At 32.7% G+C, this 25,787-nt stretch overlaps 1 protein-coding gene across 1 annotated transcript; it reads right to left on the bottom strand.

Moving 5' to 3' along the window:
• Positions 1 to 1,093: 1,093 nt before the first annotated feature.
• On the bottom strand, positions 1,094 to 25,787 carry LOC134727752 (uncharacterized). The gene is made up of 8 exons (XM_063592139.1): positions 25,520 to 25,787; positions 18,458 to 19,966; positions 15,968 to 16,074; positions 14,390 to 15,631; positions 10,793 to 10,826; positions 6,969 to 7,240; positions 5,531 to 5,558; positions 1,094 to 2,883 (listed from the first exon to the last, which is right to left on the bottom strand). The coding sequence occupies exons 1-8, from the start codon at positions 25,785 to 25,787 to the stop codon at positions 2,582 to 2,584; spliced, it is 3,762 nt and encodes a 1,253-aa protein (XP_063448209.1). The 3' UTR covers positions 1,094 to 2,581.

Below are 25,787 nucleotides of genomic sequence, written 5' to 3'. Positions count from 1 at the left end.
GATAATCTTTTTCTTAAAACATAACGCATCTAGCCAATCATGTTTGAGATAAAGTAAAATTTATAAAACATATACAGTTAAGTCTACCGTATATCTTGACCTACATATCAATTGACAACCCAATTTTAAGACAAAAATGAGGATTTTAGCATACAAATTATGAACTTTCAATTTCTATATAGCAACATTCCAGCAGCGTCTTTATACGTAGTATATATCCCTCAGTTGATACGATATTCAAGGAACTATATTTCCTATATCTTGATTCTTTGTAGAGAGTCGCTGTTTACAAGGAAGCTTTTAAACCAATGGTTTTAATTGAAGTTGAAATCGCCCTTTTTGTAAATTTTAAGGACGCTATCACGAGATGGTTGAACTTTATGGAATATCTGTTCCACAGATGAAAACAGATATGTTCAAATTATCGAAACTAAAATGTTGTTTCTTTTTCCAATAGTGTGACTGAGCGAATTAGACAAATCACGGGATTTGTACTAACATGAGCAACACGACTGGTGCCAAACGCGGAGCAGGATTTGCTTACCAAGTCTAATATTGTATTTTTTGCCCTGTTGTCTGTCTGTTTATTTGTTCTTTTCCTTTTTGCTTTGGAATAGTCAGTTTATATTGGACTTATGAGTTTGCATGTCTTTTATGTACTTTTGTCTCCCTTCTAACCATAAATCATGTGTACATATATATTTCCATCTGAAAATATATGTTTCTAAGCGTAACTACGACACGGTTGGGCACATACTACCTACACATTTACCATAATGATAATGTGAACACATATATTCTTATTTAAAGATATATGTTTTTAAGCTTAATTACGACACACTACCTACACATTTAACAAATGGTTATAAAACCTGAGAATCCGTATGCTGTTACTTTGAAAATCGCAGCTTTTCTAGTGTTTTTTGTGCACAAATTATCAATTCACCTTCATTCCTATTCTGATTAAAGCTGACGCAATTATCTAACGCAATCATAAGGTTTATTCCATTTAATCATTGCGATGATACCAGATGATGATAATTAAAGCATTATAAGCAACTTACAACCATTTGTTATTTTAAGTGCAATTTTTTTCCATTGACAAAGAGAATACGTTCACGATAGGTCTTTTGAAAAAATCTTTTTTTTTATCTTATAACTCACAAAAATAAAACAGGACATACTTTTTTTTGTTAAATTACAAATGCTTATTCGAAAGATTGGTTCTTGTATCTAAAAAATCACAATTCAAAATCAAAATACATCATATATTTATGACTCTATTGTCATGAACCAATAAAGAAATACCTTATGACAGCAGTGTATTTGTTTTCTTTAACCATGGGTTGAGCATTTATATTCTATTAATGTATCACTAGCGAAAGCGACGCGAGTTGATTTCACCGTCTAGTTCATTTTATCTTGAATCCTTTTATGAAAATTGCTCTTGAATTTCGGATACGTAAAACGAGGGGGTGCCCGACCATGAATACAATTGTTATATATAGTTTAAATATAAATATATATCTGAAATAAAAACTATGCAATACACAAAAACGTATATAACAGATCAATGTACATTTGTAGGTATAAACATAAACATTATATGTACATGACGTAAAAAAAAATCATCAAACACAAAACATAAACTACATCATATTTCCAATACTTATAAAGTTTTGATGTTATTCAGTTTTCTCTGATGTCCCAAGGATTTCAAAAGTATACACTCATATAAAAAAAAAGATGTGATATGATTGCCAATAAGACAACTATTAATGTATATTTTGTCTACTCATGTAGCCCTTCTATTCATTACATAAATAGTCGTTTTCATTTAGTCATGCAAAGAAGTTTTATATCTGTATCGCACTAAATGTTTGCTATCCGACAAGTACATGTTACAGCCAATACCTTTGTTTTACAGGTTGTACATAATTTAATAATTCATTTTTGAAGCGACACCAATGAAAACAAAAGATATAGTGTCAACAAGTTGTTGCACTACATTTCACTGGTAGACAGCAGATCATAATAGATTCATAAATGAATAGAGTTCAAAGCAAAACGAATGGCTAATAAGATTGAGTATTATTCCATGTTTTTAACGTTTACGTGTTGCATATCCATTTTGACTGTTATTTTGAGGCCTTTTGGATTAAATATTTTTAACTATTTTGTTTTTAATTTTCAAACTTTAGAGTTAAACGTACAATTAAGATGAGGTTTATTGCGGGGGAAAGTTTTGTGTATTTAAGATGTATACTATTTCATGTGTATGATATGCCAAAAATCAGCTGAAGAAAACCACAAAATATGTTAAAAGAACTTGTTAAGCTTTCTTATATCAATAAGCAGCTTTTTGTTGAAATTACGAGAGTAAATGTGAGCTAGACTTTTATAGTCAATCTTTTGCAAACTGTTTTGCATTTACTCCATTTAGTAATGTATTTATTATATTTCATAATTACAGATTTCTTACAGAAAAACAAATGCACGTCTTTGTTAACTGATTATAACTGTTAAACATATATGCATAAAACACAGCAGGTACACAGAAGAGCAAAAAGAGGGTCTCTGTTCAGTTGAACAGAGTATTTTCAAGAACTCGAATATCTTTTCCAATACTTTTGTACGCTTGAGCAATCATCCGCATAGCGGGTCTAACATTTTTTACTTTACAAATAAGCATCCATTCATCTAGAATATCCTTGTTTAGTTTCACCAAATCACGTTTCGTTTGCCTGTGATTGATGGTATCCCATGTCTCGAGGTCCATTCCAAGTTCAACCAGAAAAAATAAGGATTTTTTCCCAATCAAAGGTGCCATTTTATCAATGTCTTCATCAGAAGGAACCAGATCCCATTTCTCTGGATCAGTATCTGAAATAACATGAAGTAACGATAGTGTCCTTTTCATCTTTACTGTTTCGATACTTATTCATCAGTTACTTTCAAATATTTGGTTTTGAACGTTCTCCAAATGTCTGTGAATTTAGTCCTGTTTTTGTTTGGAAGTTTTGCGAATCCATCCATCATGTATGGTCTACACACATTTCATAAAGGAATTAATGATCAAAACTTTAGCTGCTAATTAACTGTTTGAATTATTTGGAACCAAAGTTTACAGATCATGACCTGAATAATCTCAACTCAGAATTTTTGACCCCGTGTATACAAACCTTGGATGGTGCAAACTTCCTTAAAAAACGTGTTTGGTGTAATGGTGTATGGCAAACGGTGCAATGTTAGAAGATGTATGGTAATAGGGTGTATGGTGTAAAGGGATTGGTGTAATGGTGTGTTAGGAATGGTGTGATTGTGCAATTGTGCAACTTGCGATCGGAAATGAATAGTGTACGACATTTCATTTGTTACAAAATCTAAAACTATTTTTTTTAATTTTATACATCAATTAACAATGTTTTTTTATTTATAATGAATCACTAATTTTGTTATTGCACACTTTCTATGAAATTAAATGGTATTATGGGTAATTTCGAATGGTAAAGATAGAATGGGGAATGGCGTATGGTGTAATGTGTAAGGTGTATGGTACACGGGTGTAACCTGTAAATAAAATTAACGGTACTAATTTTCTTGCACCAGATGCGCATTTCGACAAAACATGTCTCTTCAGTGATGCTCGTGGCCAAAATATTTGAAATCCAAAGCTTATATAAAAGATGAAGAGCTATAATCCAAAAGGTCCAAAAAGTATAGCCAAATCCATGAAAGAAATCAGAGCTTTGAACGAGGGAGATACATTCCTTAATTTATAATAATTTCAATCATTTTGTAACAGCAAATTTTAATAACACAAAAAATCCGTATTTTCATTACACTGTAAGGTGTAATGGCAAAGGGTGTATGGTGTAATGGTGTATGGTAACAGTGAGACGTTTGCACCATCCAAAGACTGTTATAAGTGATTTCATATCTCCATTTTAATGTGTTTTTTTTTATTCCGGGGTTGGGTTGGGGGTATTTGTCATGCTCTCCCATTTGGTCATTTTAATTTCGTCATAACAGTTTTTATAATACTAATGGCTTTTTAACGGAATCTTGAATAGTTCTTTTCTTATACGTTTGTTTGTTTTCTCTTGCATCAAGTTTTTCTCCTTCAAACTTGCCCTGTGATATTGCCAAGAGGTGTAAGATATCAGATCATGAATCACAGAAGTAGAACCAAAAGGACATTCTACTTTTGGGGTTAAACTTGAAAGACCATATGACTTTGAGACCCCAAATAAAATCCATGATCCCACATATACATGATATACACACATACAAACTGTTGTAACCGTGCCACACAAGCTAATGGAGCACAAAATATTTTATTTGCGTTCCCATGTGTAAACTAAGCTTTGGTTAAAAAGTTATTTACATATTTTGTTCTTTCACATCTTATTTTAGTGGTGTTGTCGTAACGATCACCGCATTCGGTCAAAACCTGACATCGAAGTAGCAGGCAGGACAAATAGTAATGATATCGGATATGTTCCTTACGTCGTAATTACAATCCCCTTCCCTTTCATGAATGTGACCTATCCAATTATACTATTTACCGGATTTGTTATCACATAATCAACACGACGGGTGCCACATGTGGAGCAGGATCTGCTTACCATTCCGGAGTACCAGATATCACCCCTAGTTTTTGGTGGGGTTCGTGTTGCATATTCTTGAGTTTTCTATGTTATTTCATGTGTATTATTGTTTGTCTGGTGTTTTATTTTTAGCCATATCGTTGTCAGTTTATTTTCTATGTATGAGTTTGACTGTCCCTCTGGTATATTTCGTCCCTTTTTTAAAGAATTGTGATAAAAGTGAAGGATTTTCACTACATAGAAACTAACTGAACACGTATTTTATAGCATCTCAAGGATACAAAACATATTCAACTTTTGGATTGTTAAACTCGAAACATTTGACTTTAAGATTCCAAATAAAACTAATGAAAACTGGGAACTCTTTGCGACCAGTCAAAGCAATGCCTTGTAGAGGATGTATAGTAAACTTAGATAACCAAACATGTGTTTTGAATTGTTTCCGAATGTACATCTTATATTGAATTAATAGGAACTTGTTAGTTTATTTAAACAATCCAATTGCTAGCTTTTGTTTGTGAAATGAACCAAATGCAAGTAAAATGATGCAATGGATTATATGTAATATACCTAGAATAATAATTGTTCGTATAATTTTCTAGTGAGAAAGGAATATTATTTCTATGTATGGTTTATGTGCTTTTAGTTGATACATACACATTGTCTATTAAAATTGAGAATGGATATGGGGAATGACATCAACTCGACCAAAGATCAGACAACAGCCGAAAGTCACCAATGCAGCGGGAAACCCCCTCACTCGGAGGTGTGCTTAAACTGAACACCTTGAAAAAAATGTATACTAGTTTAGTGATAAAGAACGTCATACTTAACATAGAAATATACACAAGAAAATATTTTAAAAAAATACAAATCTATACTATTAACACAGCTGCAGTTATTGAAAAAAGTATACTTACCAAAGTCCACAAATGCGCCTCTCATAACCTATAGAAAGCAGATGTAACTATGATAAATATTTTACAATGTAATTATGTATATATTTATATACCGTATTCTGATAAACCGCTATAAATACAAAGGTACACAGTAGAAATTCATTTCTTAATTTGGCGTATAGATATTCGCTTACGCTTAAATCAGTTATTCGGTTTTCACACATATATATCTAGATTTCGTGCCTTTTCTCTTGTCGAGAAAAGAATACTGATCAGATCGACACGTATATTTTGCATTCATGATATTTAATTGCAGTTATCTTTTTTTCAGAATTAACATTTTTATACTTGTAGATTTCTTACCCTTTTTCGGAGATACAGAGACCACGCTTTACATAATCAAAGTTATCACTATTTATTTTTATTAGACTGATCAGTACAATTGCTCATCCCAAATTGCTTTTTGTTTTACTTACTATGTATTATTAAGACATTTTTCATGTTCGTATGAGTATAGCGCAGAAGAACATAAAAAAGGCATTATACAATATTACAAAGGTACATATGTTGAATTAAAACTATATCAATTCACGAGAACCCCTTTTCCTGACACCTCGTTCTATATTACAGTGTAAGTCAACTATTTAACAATTTGACGTCGGTTCCACATTTTGTTTGACAAGACTAAATATTGACAAAACGAAATCTGCTTCCTTTTTATAATGTTGATCGACACTATGTCATGGCTGCACAAATATTGGAAAGTTTTAGAATTCATAAATCTAAAAGTGAATATATGTTTCTTGTGTTGCGAATACCCATCAGTACATATAGTCTACCTCTTGTAATATTGTTCCGACTATGTTCTCTTGGAATTTTTTCTACGCCAACGAACTAACGAGACGCATTAGGCTAGTAACATCGAATATTCATTATTTTTTAGTTGTATTTACGTTTGAAAATGAAACCATAAAATTGAGAAAGGAAATTTGGAATGTGTCAAAGCGACAACAACCTGACCATAGATCAGTCAACATGTATATTGAGGTCAAATACCGCTGGTAAAAAGTATCGGTATGCTTTTAACTAGTGTAATTCTTTATGTGCTAAACACTATGTTTGACATTATGTCCTTTACACATAGACGCAGTTTTCAATACTATGTTTACTAGAAACCTATTTAACTTGTCCTTTTGGTATCTTTCGTCTCTCTTTTACTTAAACAAATGGATGACATTTTTGATAACACAACTTTATTTCCTTGGATTCATAAATTGCTAAAAGTAATCCAACTATTGAAACATGAATAAACCTGACTTTAAAACTTAAAAAGAACAAAAATAACACTACATGTGACGGACATTTTGTTTTGTATTTCACTACGTATAAGTACATTTAAGCAGTTCAACAGATCTTAAACAAGTGAAATATAAAAATATGTTGAATAAAACATATTTACCTTGCATAAGGTGTGTGGATTTTGTATCTTTCCTTCCTCTACAGCTTTTTTAATTTTTCTGAAAGTCAGTGTTGATTGCTCGTGACAAAGGCATAATGCCTTGAATTTTAGTAGTTGTGGTTCAGTTTCGGATGTAAAGAGGTCGTCCCATTCTGTGTATGACAGGTAGAGATATCCAACCAGTTGGCGAATCTCATCTACAGTGTAAAGGATTGAAAGTCGACGAAGGTGAAGTGCTGACAAATCTTCACTAAGAAAATCTTCATTCGTAACTGTAGAAAAAGTATGTAATAATTAAGGGCCATCAGAGAGGTATTAATTGTGAATCGTATCGAGATTTGAGATAAGGGTATTCCATTGTTGAATTGTTGAAAGCATGTATTTGAAAGTCCAAAGTTCTGAACATCTAATGCAAAAAAAAATGTATTAACTATCAATTCTAACGTTAGAAATGTTAAGGCAGGATCAGCCTGAACAAAGTTTAATACACATTTCAACTATTTGTTTCAATGTTATTCAAATTCCTAATTGGGGTAATCTTCCAGTTGTCTGATTCGAGCTACCCTGTTTAATCTGGCGTATACTAAACTAATAGCTTAATATTTTTGAGGAGTATTTACTACCACTGGGACAATGCCACTTTTGCTGTATGTTTAGTACCTTATACTATTAGAAACCCGGTAGTCAGGAATTTTTTGCTTACTTCAAATATCATTGATATAATGCTTTTGTAAGTTAATTATTTTCTATATGTTGAAACTAATCAAAGCATTATGGTTTGAAACTCCCATGCAGAGAAATCCATACCCTTATTTGAAACAATTTGTCGAAATTGATACGATAATTTAAATTCGAGGGTCACTGATTGTTGTAAATTGGTAGTACATCGGGTGCGCTAATTCTGAGGTTTGTTGTGAAGGCATTATATTGACACGAGGCATGCATGCAGTTAAAATTGTAATATAAAACAATCAACTACAAACATTGGTTTACAATTTATAATTTCTATAGAAGCGGGAGGTTGCCAGTTCAACCCACCATTTGTTTTCTCAAAATGTCCTGTAATAAGTGAGGAAAATGACCATTGTTATATTATAGTTCGTTTTTGTGTGTGTTACATTTTAATGTTGTGTTTCTGTTGTGTCGTAGTTCTCCTCTTATGCGTTTCCCTCAGTTTTAGTGTTAGCGGTATACTACTGTTGCCTTTTTTACCTTATACTGAGGGACTTCCCGTTTAGATTGTTCCTATTTTTTGGTATTTTGTTCTTTTACTTTTTATTGGTGTCTTTGTCAATATACTATCCACTATAAACATGTGTTTGTCGTTGTCAAATTTGCTATGATGTACATCATAAAGAAAATTGAGAAAAAAAATTGTGAATATGTCAAAGCGACAACAACCCGACAATAGAGCAGACAACAGCAAAATGGGTCTTCAATGTAGCGAAAATTTCCACACCCGTAGGTGTCCTTCAGCTGACCCCTAAAAATATGTATACTAATACAGTTATAATGAACGTTATACTTAACTCCGAATTATACACAAGAAACTAAAATAAAAATAATACAAGACGGACAAAGGCCAGAGGCTCCTGACTTGGGACAGGCGCAAAATTGCGGCGGGGTTAAACATGTTTATGAGATCTCAACCCTCCCCCTATACCTCTAGCCAATGTAGAAAAGTAAACGTATACCAATACGCACATCAAAATTCAGTTCAAGTCTGAGTTCGATGTCACAAGATGTAACAAAAGAAAATGAATAAAATGACATCAATAACAACAGACTACTAGCAGTTAACTGACATATTAGCTCCAGTCCTCAATTAAACTGATTGAAAGATTATAGATATAGGAAGATGTGGTGTGAGTGCCAATGAGACAACTCTCCATCCAAATAACAATTTAAAAAGTAAACCATTATAGGTTAAAAGTACGGCCTTCAACACGGAGCCTTGGCTTACACCGAACAACAAGCTATAAAGGGCCCCACAATTTATAGTGTAAAACCATTCAAACGGGAAAACCAACGGTTTAATCTATATAAACAAAACGAGAAACACGTATATATTACATAAACAAACGACAACTACTGTACATCAGATTCCTGACTTAGGACAGGTGCAAACATTTGCAGCGGGATTAAACGTTTTAATGGATCCAAACCTTCTCCCTTTATCTGAAACAATAGCATAACATCACAGCATAGAAAAACATACGATAAAATATCAATTGGCAGACTTAACTCAATCAAAAAACGAATAAATTTGATCTGCAATATCTGAATACAAATGCACAGTTAATTAAATATTAGAGACAAACATTCATGACCAAAAAGCTAACAAACAAATTCAAACACAGGACATCACTGAGAAATATTTAACCAATATGTCTTCATCATATGAATATCAGGCACAATCCCTTTCGTTAGGGGTTTAGTATCATACTTTCATAAAATATATGAGAGGAAAATAACCCGTGTCATGCCAACAACTGCTTTTTTGAAATAAATGTGTTTAGTTCCGATGCACAGACCCTATAAGTGAATCAATATTAAAGCCAAAATATGCAATTTTTAATGAACTGAAAACAGTATCGTAACGATATCCCTTTTTAATAAGTCTATTTAAAGGTTTTGTTAGTTTCTGAGGTGAATACTGACATTGTTGTGCTTTATAAAGAATATTTTCATAAACAATTGGATGTTAAATACCGGAACGTATAAGATGTCTGCATGTTGAGTTATATTTACGAATTATTTCATTATACCGGTGATAAAAGTTAGTAAATGTTTTGACCAGTTTGTGATATCGAAAACCCTGGTGTAATAATTAAAGTAATACATAAATTTCTCTCGCTAAAATCTAATACGTTGTTACATACACGAGCGAATCGTACAAGTTGAGATATATAAACACCATAAAATGGTTGACAGCTTTTTTAGATGAATTTGTATGTTTGTTTGAATTTGTTGTGCAGATGTATTGCATGTCTGAGATATAGGTTTACGCAGGTTTTGCTAATGGATTCCAATTATTTTCATTTCAACATGTTGTGTCTGTTGTCATTGCTTACTGGATTGTATCAATGGAACTATGAACAATAATGATGCACGTTGTAGGTTTCTCTAGCTATAGGCATAAAGCTCGCTATTCTCTTCTGAAAAAGTCTATACCAAGTCGGTTAATTGACTGGGAACGTTTGATGATGTTAGTTATTGTAAACTTTTCCCTTGTTTAATTTACCTTGGAGTTCAGTGTTTTTGTAGTACGTTTGTGTATGTCTATGTAGTGTTTTGTTAACTACTTTTTTTTTGTCGATTATTGTTTTTTTTGCCAGATTGTAATCGTTGTTTTTAGTTGTATCGTCATTTGGTATTTGTCTCTTCTTTTATACTGATTTCCTTTTGAATAATCATGTATATTTGATCTGATAAAATTTGTATATTAAAGTTGTTATTAACCAGGTTATATTTCAATGCGGAATTCATAAAATATTAGTTAGAATCTCTGTTTGTCTTTTTTTTCTTTTTTCACTGTGAACATTGTGTGTATGTATAGAAAATATGCAATCCTGTTTAAACAATTAAATCTCAAAATATTCTTTATTATGCCAACCGTTAGCCCTGTGAAGCTTAAGTCCTGCTCTACTCTGGAAATAGTCTAAAAAATACAGTTATTATATGATAGCTATATTCATTGGAATCAGGGAAGTGAATTAGTCCGCTATTTATTGGAACTTTTTTCTATTTTAAATGTCACACGTCTGGACAATTAGTTACAATGTACTTTTCAGAGAATGCCTGATAAAAAATAAAAATCTTACCTGGACAGGTAAGTTCACACTTCTTCATTATTTCCTAAAAAATGAAATTCATATTTTGTATTAGAAAAAAAACCCAGTAAAAGATTTTAAAATAAAAATAAATGTTAAATATTCAATGTAATATATCAGATAAGTCATCCAGCTTTCAACTTTTTGTGCATGATTCATTTTGTAATATATGGTGATACTTGATTAATTTGGGAAAATGTTAAATTTACTCCGCTTAAAATGATTCGTATTGTTATCATATATCAATGTCCATCATTGTGTACAAATGACGACTAACAATACGATATAATGAATATAATTGTATTTACGATCTGAAAGACTGTTCCAATGGTTTTCCTTTGAGGTAAAATTTATGCTGTTAATGTAATAAATACCACTGGATCGATACCATTGCGGGTTTAGTGTAAGTCAAAAAGGGTATCACACGCCAGGAAGCGAGTACTTCGGTACTGGAACGGAAAACCTAATATTTGTTTATCAAAACATTTCCTGTGATAGTCTTTTTAAAAGAATCATCTCAAGTTGCGAGATACATCACCGTCATTTGAACCTCTGATACACCCCTTCCCTACGAAGTATGCAGAAGGTTTAAAATATCATAGCTTCAGTCGTTAATATGAAGGTAACAGTAGTATACTGCTGTTTCCAAACTCGTTAGTCGATGGAAAAAAACAAAATCGGGGTAACAAACTAAAACTGAGAGAAACTCATTATCTATAAGAGGGGAACAACGACACAACATTAAAATGTAACACACACAGAAACGACCTCAGCATTATACAAAATCCGATGAGAATAACAAATATAACATCAAAACCAAATACATGAATATAGGATAGAAAGTACAGTGACATGTCTTAAAGTAATGTGAATTTACACTCAAATATGAGAGAAAACAAACGACACAACAGAATAACAACGTTATAATGTAACACACAAAGAAACGAACTATGATATAACAATGGCACATATTCCGTGATATAGATACAATGGATAAGCGTTGATTCTTGAAAAAGAAACCATGAGGCCGCACGGCGAATGGTTTGTTTTTCATGAATCAACGCTTATCAATTGTATCTATAACTTAAACTATTGTGATAATGTCTTTTCAAAATCAAAGCTTATTTTTAATTAGAAGGTATTGTAAGTGAGTTTAAATTACAATGTTATCGTGACAAACGATGCATTACCATAAATTATATATTACAATTAAATGGTTAAAACAATACAAATTTCATGTTTTACACATGTTTTTCGTTTATCAGGCATCTGAACATTATATGTTTTGACAAAATGAGACATATTTGATCTTATTTCTAAAAAAAATTGAGAACGAAAATGGGGAATGTGTCAACGACGGGGACAACAACTTGACAAAAAATATATATAGCATATATATATAAAGCATGTGTCACTAAATTCTAACAAGAAGTCTTATTCTAGGCACATCACGATTTTCTAGCATAGGAATTTTGCTAATAAAGAGATGAAATCATACTGTATTGATTTATAAAAAGAAAATGGACACCTATAATGTAAACAGTTTCGTTACAAACAAGTGAATAGCTAACAATGATCCGATAATAAACGACCAAACTCGCTTTTATTAAAAAAAAATATCCACAATAACAACATGAATAACTTAAAAAACAAGAAACAAAACAGGAAAACAGAAAATTCTAACCAATAGCTCTTGTAATTTTTGTACACAAAAAGAAGATTATGATCACTTCTTTATACTGTGTCCGTATTTAAAACTTTTTTGGAATGAAATAGATCAAGTTTTAAAGAACAGTAAAATAATGTTTAAGATAAAACTAAGACACTTGGTACATGTGGTATTTGGATATAAAACTTCTGACGAAGAATATTTTGACTTTAATCATTTTTAACAATTGTTGGTTTTTCAATTTACAAAGCCTATTACATATCTGATCAAAAGACGAAAAATGTCAATGTTTTCTCAATTTTTCTCAATGAGTTCAATAGAAGAGTATGTTTGAAAATTAAAAGTATTTTTTTAGCAACTATAAGAAAACATATGAATAGTCATACTAAGTGATATTATTTAATATATATTTGATATACAAATGTAATATGTATTTTACAACTATTCACTACCCTGAGTGATTAGTCGATTGTAACAGGGAACATCTGGAGGAGCTTGGACTCCTGAAGGATATTGTAACAAGCCAATATTTGAAATAAATATTTAATTATGTTGTTAAAAAAAAACAACAGGAAAACAAGAGAATAGCGACAACAACAAAACAATACTAGGATTCGAACCTAAGCCGACAAGTTATAATTCCTTTAGCATAATCATGAAACCTCGCGGCTACCAACTCATACTATACGATTGCCTATTATTGTATATATAAAGGTACACTCCATGTGTGTCCGTTGTTCCGATGTATATCAAATATTCATTTATATATTTAAATTAAACAATTAAATTGTAACCAATTGGTAGCCAAGAGGTATCGTCGATATGTTGATGTAAGTGACACTTTAGAGAATTGATGGACGGGTTCCACTCCCAGTGCAGGCATATAGCAATTACAAAATTAAAGGTAAGTTTTAAAATAATTCCATTATTGAACAGAAATCAGTTAATTGGCCAATTCAACCTTAATGTAATTAAGCACACAAAGGAAACAAAAGAATATAAATGATGAGTCCATTTCAGCGACGGATTACGGAAGCGTTGATTTTAGAAAAAGAATCCACGGTAAATGAATAGGCTGACGTCACCACAATGGTTTAATGACTTGGTACCTGACATTTTTCAAAAGGGGAAACTCATAAAATATTCCATGTTTATAACATGATGATCTATAAAGCTACACGCGAGTTTCGTCTACATAACACTCATTAGTGACACTCTAAAACAAGACCAAAGTAATATATCTATTTATTATCTTTATTCGGTCTGATTTATATTGTTTCACATCAATAATAATTTAATAATAAAAACCAGATTGGTTACTTGGTGAATCAATGACGGATAGCCAATCATTAGCAGCAATGACCCTATTGTACAAAAAAATGTTGGAAAACATATGCATGATAAGATGTCCATCAACACACAATGATTTCTGAGTACTTTTTCTTACGAATGCAAGAAAAGAAAAGTCACCTGAATTGTTTTTATATGGTGTTGAATATTCAAAAATGCCAATAAGCAACAAAAATAATATAGGAATTAAACCATATGTGTGACTTAACGAGTATGGTAACTAAATGCTATTTTGTTTATATTGCCGGTTCGTGATTGCAAAAGTACATGACACACAAGGTTTCAGGGCTAAACACAATGTAAAACATTAAATGCATTACTGTGGATTCAAATGTTCTTTTGATACCAATTTTAAAGATTGTCTTTCATTTGCAACACAAAGAATCATAACACATTTAAAATTCTTGGTTTAATTATATATACGAATTCAACGAAAACTGTAATCCAAGAAAATGATGAATCTACAGTAGCATATGTATGTCATTGAAATATACAGTTTAAAGCTAGGATCAAAATATGCACACAAATGTATCTTGTAAACACATGTTCTTATCTCATATTTTAATTACCTTTTCTGTTATCCAAGAGGACATCACAAATTTTTCATGGTCTAATTTGTGTCCGGGACAAACCCAGGTACTATCGATTTTGTTGAACTCTCCAATAGATAGCAGGCATGGATCTTTTGCAACACTACAACATAAGTTCATTTCAAAGGTACCTACGCTTAGTTCAAAGTTATCACTGCTGGTTTTAATATAAAGCTGACTTATGTTCTCCAGGGCTGATTTCAGACAATCGCAGATACTTGAAGCAAGATCTTTCAATATAAAGACTTTATTCTTAGCATGAACAAGGCGGACAAAAATTCGTTCATCTTCACAGAGAATATGCATTTCTAATGATGTATCAATTGTAAATACTGCAGATCTATGAAACAGCATGTCGTCCATTCTGTTGCCGCATTTCTTCACATCAAAAATACTGAGGCAGTAAGTGATGAACCTGAATGACAGAGCTGGTGGTATGATAGCAGAATTGGAACAGAATGCTATGGCAACGTTTCTGTCGGTGAGTGATGATAGAAGGTATCCAGTGGTATCCTTAGCCTGTACCATGCTAGCCACGAAGTAAAAGTCGGTCGGTATTCGATTGCGCTTGAGGTCATATCTCTTTGGTTCTACTAAAATGTCAAGGTGTGTCATCACTGCTAGTAAGTAGTCTTTGTGTTGGTCAAATCTCTGATATTTACCAGTTCTCCAAAGTTTCTCTATTGCGGACTTGAAGATGACCCCTTTCTGGCTCATCAGATTCCATAAATGCTCTTTCTGTTTTTCTCCTTGGCAGAATCTTTTATCAGTGATTATTGATTTGAAAGCATCAATGAGATATGTTGGCAGTAGTGTTATATGTGTATCCAATCCCGGTTCATCAAAGTAAAGAATTTTGCCAATAGCATGCTGGAATTTCAGGAACACTTTGAGTTCACCATCTGTCAATGGTCTTATAGGATGCTGAGTGTTAATCTTTCTAAAATCGTCAAATGTAATAACATTCATATTCTCTCGGATGAGGTTCTCGAATTCTAATTCAAGGGGGATAAAGCATTTTGGAAAGTTCTGTCCCCATGTTGGTTGGAGTTTGGACTCTCGAATAATACTTTTTCTGATCTTTGCCATTTCTGGATCATTTTTGTTTCTAGCATTTACAAAAATTGTGTCTCCAATAACCAAATGTGACATCAGTGGAGAGCCATGAAACATGCTCTTTACTTCTCCAAAAAGTTTTTCTCTCGTTGCCTCAACTTCACTCTAAAAGTGTGGTAAATCAAACTGGTTTTAATATTAATTTTAGGTCAATTCTGAGAACTATACATAAAAATATTTGAAAAAAAACATATTTTTGGCTATACGTTTGGCTCCTTTTTTTAAATTTAATAAAGCTTTTTTTCAGTGAGCTTAAGATTATCAAATATGTTGGACTCAAGATTCACTGAAGAGACATGTATTGTCAAATTGTGTATTTGGTGCAGAAAAAATAGTACATTAATTTATATTACGTTGAAATATTTATGATAATGTCAGTTAGATATACTTAGTAAACCATAGTTTGTATGTAATGCATAAACTAAAGATGATTGTACTCACAGGTTTCAGCTTGTCTTTATGTGTAAAGACAATCATAATCTTGGGAAATCCATGCTGGCTTCCTTTGCAGTAGGTAACAATTGTATTTACCCAGAATCGCAGGTAATCTGTTTACAATGAAGTGTATAATAATCAAAAGAAAAGATTAACACTTTTTTAAAATATAAAAAAAATCATCTTTGGTTAATATTGCTCAGTTCCAATTATTTTGCAGCTCCAAATAACTGCACTTTACCAATGAAAATACCACATATACATATGTTCAACAACATCTGGCCTTCCACGTAGAATAAAAAATAGTTCAAGAACGATATACAACACCATGTGAATATAGAATTATAATAACACCAACAATATAAGCAACGACCTTCCAAAAATACCCAAAAGGAGGGCAAACAGTATGTTGTTTGGTACTGTGGATTCATATATGTTTTCGATGGTACCAATTGGCTTTCATTTAAAAAAAATGTATTTTCGTTCATATTTGATTTCTTGTTTTTTTTCCCTTTAATCTGCATTCTACCCTTTATCGCACTGGGGTCAGTAGATTTCAAACGAGTCCATGACGTCCCATCTTCTATTGATTAAGTCATCTATTAATGCTATTCTTATACAAAACATGGCAAAAAGTCCGGTTTGCCTTACATTCATCCAACGGTTCACTAATGACGCCTACTGATTTAACGTAACGCCTACGGGTTATAACTCATGTTACTTGTGATAGAAGTATGAACATTTTTAAGTACCCATGAAATCAATAAAATTTAGTATCCAACAAACAATAATGAATTACATTAATGTTTAAGTGGTATAAACTGTCAAATTCATGGACACTGAGTTGTCTCACATGATCGTTATGGATTTATGACCTACTAAAACGTATATCCGATTTTCAAAAAGTCTAAAAAACAAGTATCACGTGGACTCGATAATATGTACCATTATTTTGGGTGTTGTTTTTACTATATTGGACTGACTTCCAAGATTTGCACGGTGAATATACAGGGTCCCACCTAGTGGCTGGTCATCCTTTAGTGGCCATTCCGTCCGTCCGTTCGGCTGTCTGTCCATCCGTAACACATTGTGATAGCTTGATATCTACAGAACCATTATGATTTCAAAGTTTAGACTTGACATGTATATTACCTAACATCAACGGTTGTGTCAAATGTATGTAAAACTTCCTCGGTACTTATACATCCCGTCAATCTGTTTATATTATCTTTCATATTTGCCGATGTGTTTTGTATATTCGACTTTTTGTGTTTCTTTTGTTCTTATAATGTGACCCTGTACTTCAAAGATCTCGTAGGTATGTTATTTTTCTATTATATGTACCGTTATTGTTATATTATAAAATTTAAATTACGACAAACGACAAAATTAGTTTAATCGCCTAGTGGTATTAACCATTTGTGGATTTTTAAAAGTTCTAAAGAAATTCTGGATAATTTTATATCTCGGTCTATTTCTGAAATTAATTCTCACACACTTTTGATTTATTAACCCTGTAATGCACCATTCCCCCTGTGAAATTATAAAATTGTTTTAAAAAAACATTGAACGACAAAATTTCTTCATATGTGACGTTTAAATTTTCTCACGTCAGACACGCAAAGCAATGAATGTGTTTTTAATCTGATAGATGCTTTTGTGCTTTTGTAAAATTGTTTGTTTTAAGATTGTAAGACAGTGATGACTGCTGTACCAATATTTTCACTATTTCATTTATTATGTGTGCTTTTTTCACGCAACGTTGTCAACATAACGGAATTTGATAAGACTGTCGTGTAGCGCTATAAAACAAGGTTCAATCCACCATTTTTTACATTTGAAAATGGCTGTACCAAGTCAGGAATATGACAGTTGTTGTTCATTCGTTTGATTTGTTTTGTTATTTGATTTTGCCATGTGATTAGTGACTTGTCGATTGATTTTTCCTCGGAGTTCAGTATTTTTGTGATTTTACTTTTTCATAGCTAACAGGTCAAAGTTAATTTTTATTTGACAACCCTATGTCCGATGGTACAGATCGTGGCCGCTCTATATCTTGATAAACGTTATGATTCCAAGGTTTATACTAGACATGTATATTAACCAACACTAGAGGGTGTTTCGTAATGTATGTACAACTTCCTAGGTCAAAGGTCCGTCCATCTGTCTGTAGATCCGTCCGTCCCTAAGCAATTGTGTACGCTCTTCATCTTAAGTACCGCTATAACTTAATAGTTTATACTTAACATGTATATTGATCAACACCAGATGTTGTGTCATAATGCATATACAACTTCATAGGTCGAATGTCAAAATCTTTGGTTCAGTTGACGTTTTGAAAACGTATCATACAAGAAAGTCGAAATATGCCAAGGGAACTTTTAAATTCATATGTCGAAAATAAACTGACAAAAGCATGGCTAAAAAAGAAATATATCAACAGACAAAAAACAGTACACACAAAACAACATTATAGAAAACTAAACACTATTATACCTCTTGCAGTTTTCGGTCCACTTTTACCTGGCAGATATTGATCAAATTGACATGGGTCATCAAGGGTCCTACTACCATCCAGTACAATCAAATAGATAGCTCGATAGGACAGGAAACTTTGGTGCGTGGAGTAGAAGATATCCTGACCTCCAAAGTCCCATATTATCACAGGAGCTATATGTCTTTGATTTAACTTTTTCTTTCCTACTCTTAAAGATTGCTCTAAAATGTGTTTTTCTGTAATGGAAACTTTTATCTCTTTCACTTCTTTAGAAACTCCGAAGAATCTTTTAATTTTTGTTATTAATCCAGGATTGGAAATAGTTTCTACAGAGTCTGTCAAACCAGATGCTGCTTGCTCTACTTCAGATAACTCAGTCAAAGTTTTAATTTGTTCTTTAGAAGCATGCATAGACAAATCTTCTTGAAAACGGGTATGCGTTGTACCACTTAGAACTATAGGCGATCCTTGATTTGGCCTATGTTCTTGTGATGCATTTTCTGTTGCAGCATTAACATCAATTTGCTGAACATGCTTTGGTATATCATTGATGGGGTCTTCAAATCGTTTGCATTGGGCATGTTGGGTGTCTTCATGGGAATAATTAGGTTGATCACTTGAAAAAACTGGAATATTTGCCATTGCCGTTGTTTTATAGGTATCTTTTGGTTGTGGAATGTCGTCTTGCAAAACCTGGTTTCGATTATTCTTTGGAAAATCGATAATTGGCATTGCCCTAGTTTGTTCTTGTAAAAAGAACGGTTCATTTTGAAATTTCCCCGAAGTTGTATCTGATTGAAATTGATCATGTTGTACTGGTCTTTCGTCTAAAGGATGCACTTGTTGTTTATCTATGTCTAGAAGTACTTTTGGCCCAGATATTTTGTCCTTGGGAGAATATCGTTGTTTTATTAGAACAAGAGGCTCATTTTTAACAGACATTTTCTGATCACCTTGTTGTTTGTGTAGATCAAAAGGGACATATGACACAATCCTTTGGTTTTTGGAATCACATCCTGTTTTATCTAAGTCAAGAGGGACATTCAGTACTGTTTCCTGGTCTAAAGGGTGGTCCTGTTGCTTTTGTAAATCAAGACGTACATTTGGTACTGGTATGTGGGCAGAAGGATGATCTCCCATTTTAACTGGACTAAGATGAACGTGTGATACTGATCTTTCGTCATTTCGATTACCTTGTTTTTGTAGATCTAGGAGCACATTTGTGGTTGATATGTCTTCTTCTATACGTTGCGTTGGATTATTCCAAACCCCTCGTTCTCTTGATCTGCTATTATCCTTTTCTGTTTCGACTGGAACACTTTGCATTTTATTTCTCTCCATCAAGACTACTTGTTGTTCGTTAGATCGGACACTTTGAGCTAACTTCAGACTTTCATCGTCCTGTTTGCTCAAATCAGTGGAATGTTCTGTTGCAAGACTGCTAGTAGGAATATGAGATGGTTTCTGTCTTAACGACCTACTGATGGTCAATTCTGCTAAAGAGAAATCTGGAAATAGAAAGTAGAAGGGATGAGTGCATGGCGTGAGACGGATTTTTTATTCTTTTTAGGAGTTAATCGCTACGGTTTACACAATATAACCTCTAGAAAATCTGTTTTTAATCCTATAATAAACTATTAGACATTATGCGTAACAATTTTAATACTAGGGATGCAGGGTTGGAGTTTGCCATCAAATAAAACAGACTGTATATTAACACAGTTAACCACATTAGTACTGACATCTGATTGAACAGTACATTACTAACCCCTGAATGAAGGTATTTCGTATATTTATATCAGTATTAGATTTTTGTTATCAAATTGGCAGAGAAGTGGTCTTAGCCGATCCTTTCTATAAACTAATTATGAGAGGTAATTTCATTTTCTATTAAGACCATAGACGACATCGGGTTAGAAACTTGAATTTTTTAAAAAGAACGGTTTATTTTGAAATTCATGTATTGGTCTGTCGTCTAAAGGATGCCCTTTTCTGGGCCAAAAGTCATTCTCGACATTGATATACCACAAGGGCACCCTTTAGACGAAAGTGATACATGAATTTAAAAAAAAAACGTTCTTTTTAAAAAAATTAAGTTGTTTAACCCGATGTCGTCTATGGTCTTAACAGAAAAAGAAATGACCTCTAAGAATCAAAATTTCGAATAATATCGAATACCTAAATAATTGACTTTCTTATATCCTTTTAGCTTCTAAAGATTCAGAAATTTTAATTGGTTTTAAATTATCGCGATGATAATATCAAAAGGCATAATTGAATATCAATTGCTTGGTCAGTAATCTCCTGTGAACTCATTTTCCCCCATACGATTGATCAGATGCACTCGAAACGACACAGTATGACATGAAAATCTATTTAGCAGCAGCCAAGCCTTTAAGGTGTATTTGAAGGACATTTATTGTTTGGGGTAAACATAACCTAAGTGTATTGGATGTTAATTTCTTTAGTAACACAAATAACATAATCAAATATTTTAAATATCCGTATCAGAATCACTTGTCTAGCGGTGGCATCGACCCGTTATTGGTAAAAGTCATCTACGATATAACTTGAAAATAAGGAGATGTCGTATGATTGCCAAATAAACTCATCATACATACCAAGACTAAATTTAGTATATAAGCCAGACGCGCGTTTCAAGGTTTCAAAGTGCACCAAAGCTCAAATGAATTTGAAGTAAGCTAATGACGAAGTGTATGCAACACTGTAGCATCAATCAACTAAAATAACCCATACTTTATCAACGGCTAGAAAAAAATTAGGAACAATACCGAGTATTTCGGTATTATTTTATTTTTAGATACATGTATCTAAATATTCGGAATGTGCAATGCACAGTGAACATTCGAATCGAATTACATTTATAATTTTAATCACAAAACCTGGTGATAACTTGCAATATCTCGAGAAAGGCAAAAAAGCGTAAGAGACCTTCAAACTCATAAGTCGAAAATTAAATAACAACGCCATGACTGAAAAAAAGAGACAAACAGATAAACAACAGTTCACGCAACACAAAATAGAAAACTAAAAACTGAGCAATATGATCCCCACCAAATAACTTAAGGCAATTTAAGTTGCTCTGAAGAGTAAACAGATCCTGTTCCATATGTAACGTTTCACTTTGTTTGAGATTGCATACATCATGATCAGTACAAACACGTTACATCAATTTATTACTTACACGTTGATATATGCCATTGCATGTTACGCTATTACATGATAATGCTAGGTTCTTTGCTGAAAGGGCATACAGACAGAAAGTATAACCAACCTTTTTGGAGTGTTGTATTACAATTAATTGAAAGAATACAACTATAACTATACCGGATATGTTCCGAACGTCGTAATTACAATCCCCTTCCCTTTCACGAATGTGACATACCGAATTAAACTATTTACCGGATGTGTTATTACATAAGCAACACAACGGGTGTCAAAGATGGAGCAGGATCTGCTTACCCTTCCGGAGCACCTGCCATCATCCCTAGTTTTTGGTGGGGTCCGTGTTACTTCTTTTTTAGTTTTCTATGTTGTGTCGTGTGTACTATTGTTTGTCTAGTTGTCTTTTTCATTTTTAGCCATGGCGTTGTCAGTTTATTTTAGATAAATGAGTTTCACGGTCCCTCTTGTATCTGTCGTCCTTCTTTTATAACATATCCTATCTTATAAATTTTGACCTTACAAACCAGAGAATTGTAGTGTGTCTCAAATACATATATTGTGACATTGTTTTAATAAAAAAAAACGCACGTGCTTACTCTAAATAAGAGAAGATACAGCATCACCCACATGCGTTATTCTACTGCTTTGTTTGTGCTGGGACTTTTACACTAACGGGACTTGAAACTGATCAATCTGTTGAGATTTTATTGCGCCGATATCGGATTATTGATTTATGTCTTGATTGACAGCTTATCCTAGTACATTGCCATATAACATTCGGTACATGTAAACAATAGATTTCGGCAAACAAGTCAGCATATATAGAAATTAGAAGTGGTGGATTTGAAATAAAGAATAATTATTAAATTAGTTGGTTTAAATGCAAAAAAAAGATACTGTTTACGAAAAATTGAAAACTAAAAAAAGAAGTCAATATAATAATGTTGAACCTTAAATAAACCAGATATAGTCGAAATGCCGGTACTTTACTTGACCGCTAAGAAAACAACGTGTCAATGGTTAACAAATCATCAATTATCCTGATAAATACAATAAGGGTTGTACATTCAGTTCCTAATTATTTTACCATGATCTCATGAATATAGCCACAGTGTGTACACCATAAGTTCAAATGGCAGTGCATGGTCGGGACTACTTTTCTAGTTATAATTGTGAAACCTAGTGTACATATTTTCATAAAGTCATATGCTAATGCTACTTGAAGACCATTACTAAGCAAAATCAACCCTGATTATAATAAAATAATGCACACATAAAAGGAGAAGGCTAGTTTATAAGAACAGTAACATTTATTTGAGCCGTGGATGTTGGTTCCAGTTGTAACGAAAATGAGATTTCTCCACTTTACACTTTAAAAAGTGACAACAATATCAAAAGGCAAATCCAAACTATAACCTATAAATAAGATTTTACAACAAACTGAACTTGCTAATCTCTTTTTAATCAAAAGTTATAAAGAAATCAATGAATCATATACTTTTTCCACATCGTCCCCCTTTATTTTCATCCTGAAAATTTCAATCTTTATATGTTATTTTTTACACTCTGAGCGTGATTTGGTGAATAATAACAATTGTCAAAGATCGAAATAATTTTTGCCGTTATAGTTATTATGTTTATACTAAGGATTATCATTTTTAATAACTATAAATATAAAAAGCTAATTACCGAAATTATAAGATCAAGACATGCTGTCGCTGACCAAACAATATGGCGTGTCGAGAAATAGTGCAGTTAAAGTCTCGTTCTAACGACTGTGAAAAGTAAAATCACAAAAATACTGAACTCAGAGGAAAATCAATTTGGAAAGTCCATAATCACATGGCAAAATCAAAAAACAAAACGCATCAAAAACGAATGGACAAGAACTGTCATATTCCTGACTTAGTACAGGCATTTTCAAATGTAGAAAATGGTGGATTAAACCTGGTTCTATAGCGCTAACCCTCTCACTTTAATAACAGTCTCATAAAATTCTGCTACATTTACATGATGCGTTAAATAAACAGTCACAATTAATAAAATAGTCAAAATATGGGTACACCAGTCATCATCGTATAACAATTTTAAAAGGAACAATTTAACAGGACACAAAAACATCTACTATCTACGAACACATGGATTGATTTGAGTGTCTGACGTCAGAAAAATAATATACGTCACATACATTTGTCGTTCAATGTGCATACAAACAATTTTAAAATTTACATAGGCAATGTACGCATACAGGGTTAAAAAATCAAAAGTATGTAAGAATAAATTACAGAAATAGACCGAGATTCAAACTAGTCCAAAAGTTATACATAGAATTTATGAGAATCCAAAAATTGTAAATTCCACTACGCCATTGATCAATTAATGACTTTTGTGGTTCAACGTATATAGTAATTCATAATAGAAATATATCATAATGACATATTATAGACAAATATCATACTAAGGGGATCTTTTAAAGTACAGAGTCACGTTATAAGCACAAAAGAAATACAAAGAGTCACATATAAAAAACAAATCACCAAAAAATGAAAGCCAATACAAACACATTGACAAGATGTTTAAGTACCGAGCCACGTCAAACGGATATCACATACAACCATACAACAGTAAAAGTAATCTTAATTATAGAACAAAAAAAAATAAAAGAACATTAAAACATGTTGTTAAGATGATACACAACGTCAGTACGCAGAATCTATACATCAAGACCATCGTGTATTATTTGAGAAGTTGATACGGAATATTTATCAACAAGGTCTTGGTACCTTCCGATGAACTTTTTTAGAAAAAGGACGAGACGTTCTTTGACATACCCCTAGTTCATCAACAGTCTACTCAGACACTGATGACGTTTTACAAAGTCTGAGTAGGAGCTGCAAGCTCTTGAATATCGAATAAGTTGGGAAATATATATCCCATATGCAGGTGAAATTGGTATATTGCTACTAAGGTGGGGGAAATTTATAATTTCGAAATTTAAATCGTCTCGTTTGTCATAGATTCTGGTACTGAGATGACTGTGTAAGTCAAATTCGAGATATAAGTCTAAAAATGAGGCGGAGGAAGCCGTGTCTGTTGTTTCTTTAATCACGAGTTCTGGGGGATATATTGATGGAACCCAATCAGAAAAGTTCGGATTGTTTAAGGAAAGAACATTATCAATATATCTGAAAGTGAAATAAATAATCTGGCTTCTTTGATCCTCTTGTTTTTGACAAGTGTCTGGCGGAACTCCGATTCATATGAAAATAAGAAGAGGTCGACAAGAAGAAGCGCACAGTTTGTTCCCATAGAAATTCCAACAATTTGTTGGAAAAGTCTACCTCCAAACTCAACAAATATGTTGTCGATAAGAAACTCCAGCATACTGACTACTTGTTCTTCTGTGTAGCATGATTTACCTTTTTGTTTGTCACTATAAACGAAATATGCTTTTTGAAATCCCAAAGTAATACATTTATAGCGTATGCTACCATTTTTATGTTGAAAGGCATTGTGGATAATTTCTTTTAAGCGATTTTTCAATTTTACATGGGGAATGGTGGTATACAGGGTTTAAAAATCAAAAGTTTTGATGGAACTTATTTCAGAAAGGGACCGAGGTTTGAAATTGTCTAGAAGTTCTTTAGAATTTTTAAGAATCCACATATGGTTAATACCACTACGCGAGTAAACAGTTTCACAGTATTTATATAGATATCATTGATATAGATATCATTACACTGATTGGTGTAACGGTTTCCAGTCCCGTTAGTATAATTGTCCCAGGTTTATGACATTGAATACCATATAAACCAATCCGTTAAGGAAAAAGTTTTGACTAAGCAGAAATAGATTTAATCAACATAATCATGTACCTTGTTTGCCTTTCAACCACTCCTCTGTGTCTCTGTCTATATACGACAAACCTGTATATAGACCAATTCCATCGGTTGATTTTCTCACTTTTGTTGGTCCCTTGCCAACCAGATATCGGGCAATAGTAGTTTTGCCGGTCCCCTGTTCGCCCGCTAAAATCACACGTGATTCAAAATGAGGGTAACTTTCTTCCTCCAGTAAATGAGTGAACACTTTTGCTGAATCTTTATCAAGTGTTTTGATTTCAATTGGCAAACCTAAAATCAT

The sequence above is a fragment of the Mytilus trossulus genome, chromosome 8 (genome assembly GCF_036588685.1).
Source record: "Mytilus trossulus isolate FHL-02 chromosome 8, PNRI_Mtr1.1.1.hap1, whole genome shotgun sequence".
Lineage (NCBI taxonomy): Eukaryota > Metazoa > Mollusca > Bivalvia > Mytilida > Mytilidae > Mytilus > Mytilus trossulus.
Note: the sequence above shows the minus strand (reverse complement) of the source record. Positions and strands in the feature narration are given on the sequence as shown.

What these genes read in the sequence shown, in the direction of transcription:
- LOC134727752 (XM_063592139.1), bottom strand. Translation starts at nt 25,787, where the DNA reads ATGATTTTAGGTTTGCCAATTGAAATCAAAACACTTGATAAAGATTCA. An exon ending in GTGGTTGAAAGGCAAACAAG is followed by an intron (nt 19,967 to 25,519) that starts GTACATGATTAT and finishes TTCTATTTCCAG; the next exon opens with ATTTCTCTTTAGCAGAATTG. An exon ending in AGGCGCATTTGTGGACTTTG is followed by an intron (nt 2,884 to 5,530) that starts GTAAGTATACTT and finishes ATGTTATTTCAG; the next exon opens with ATACTGATCCAGAGAAATGG.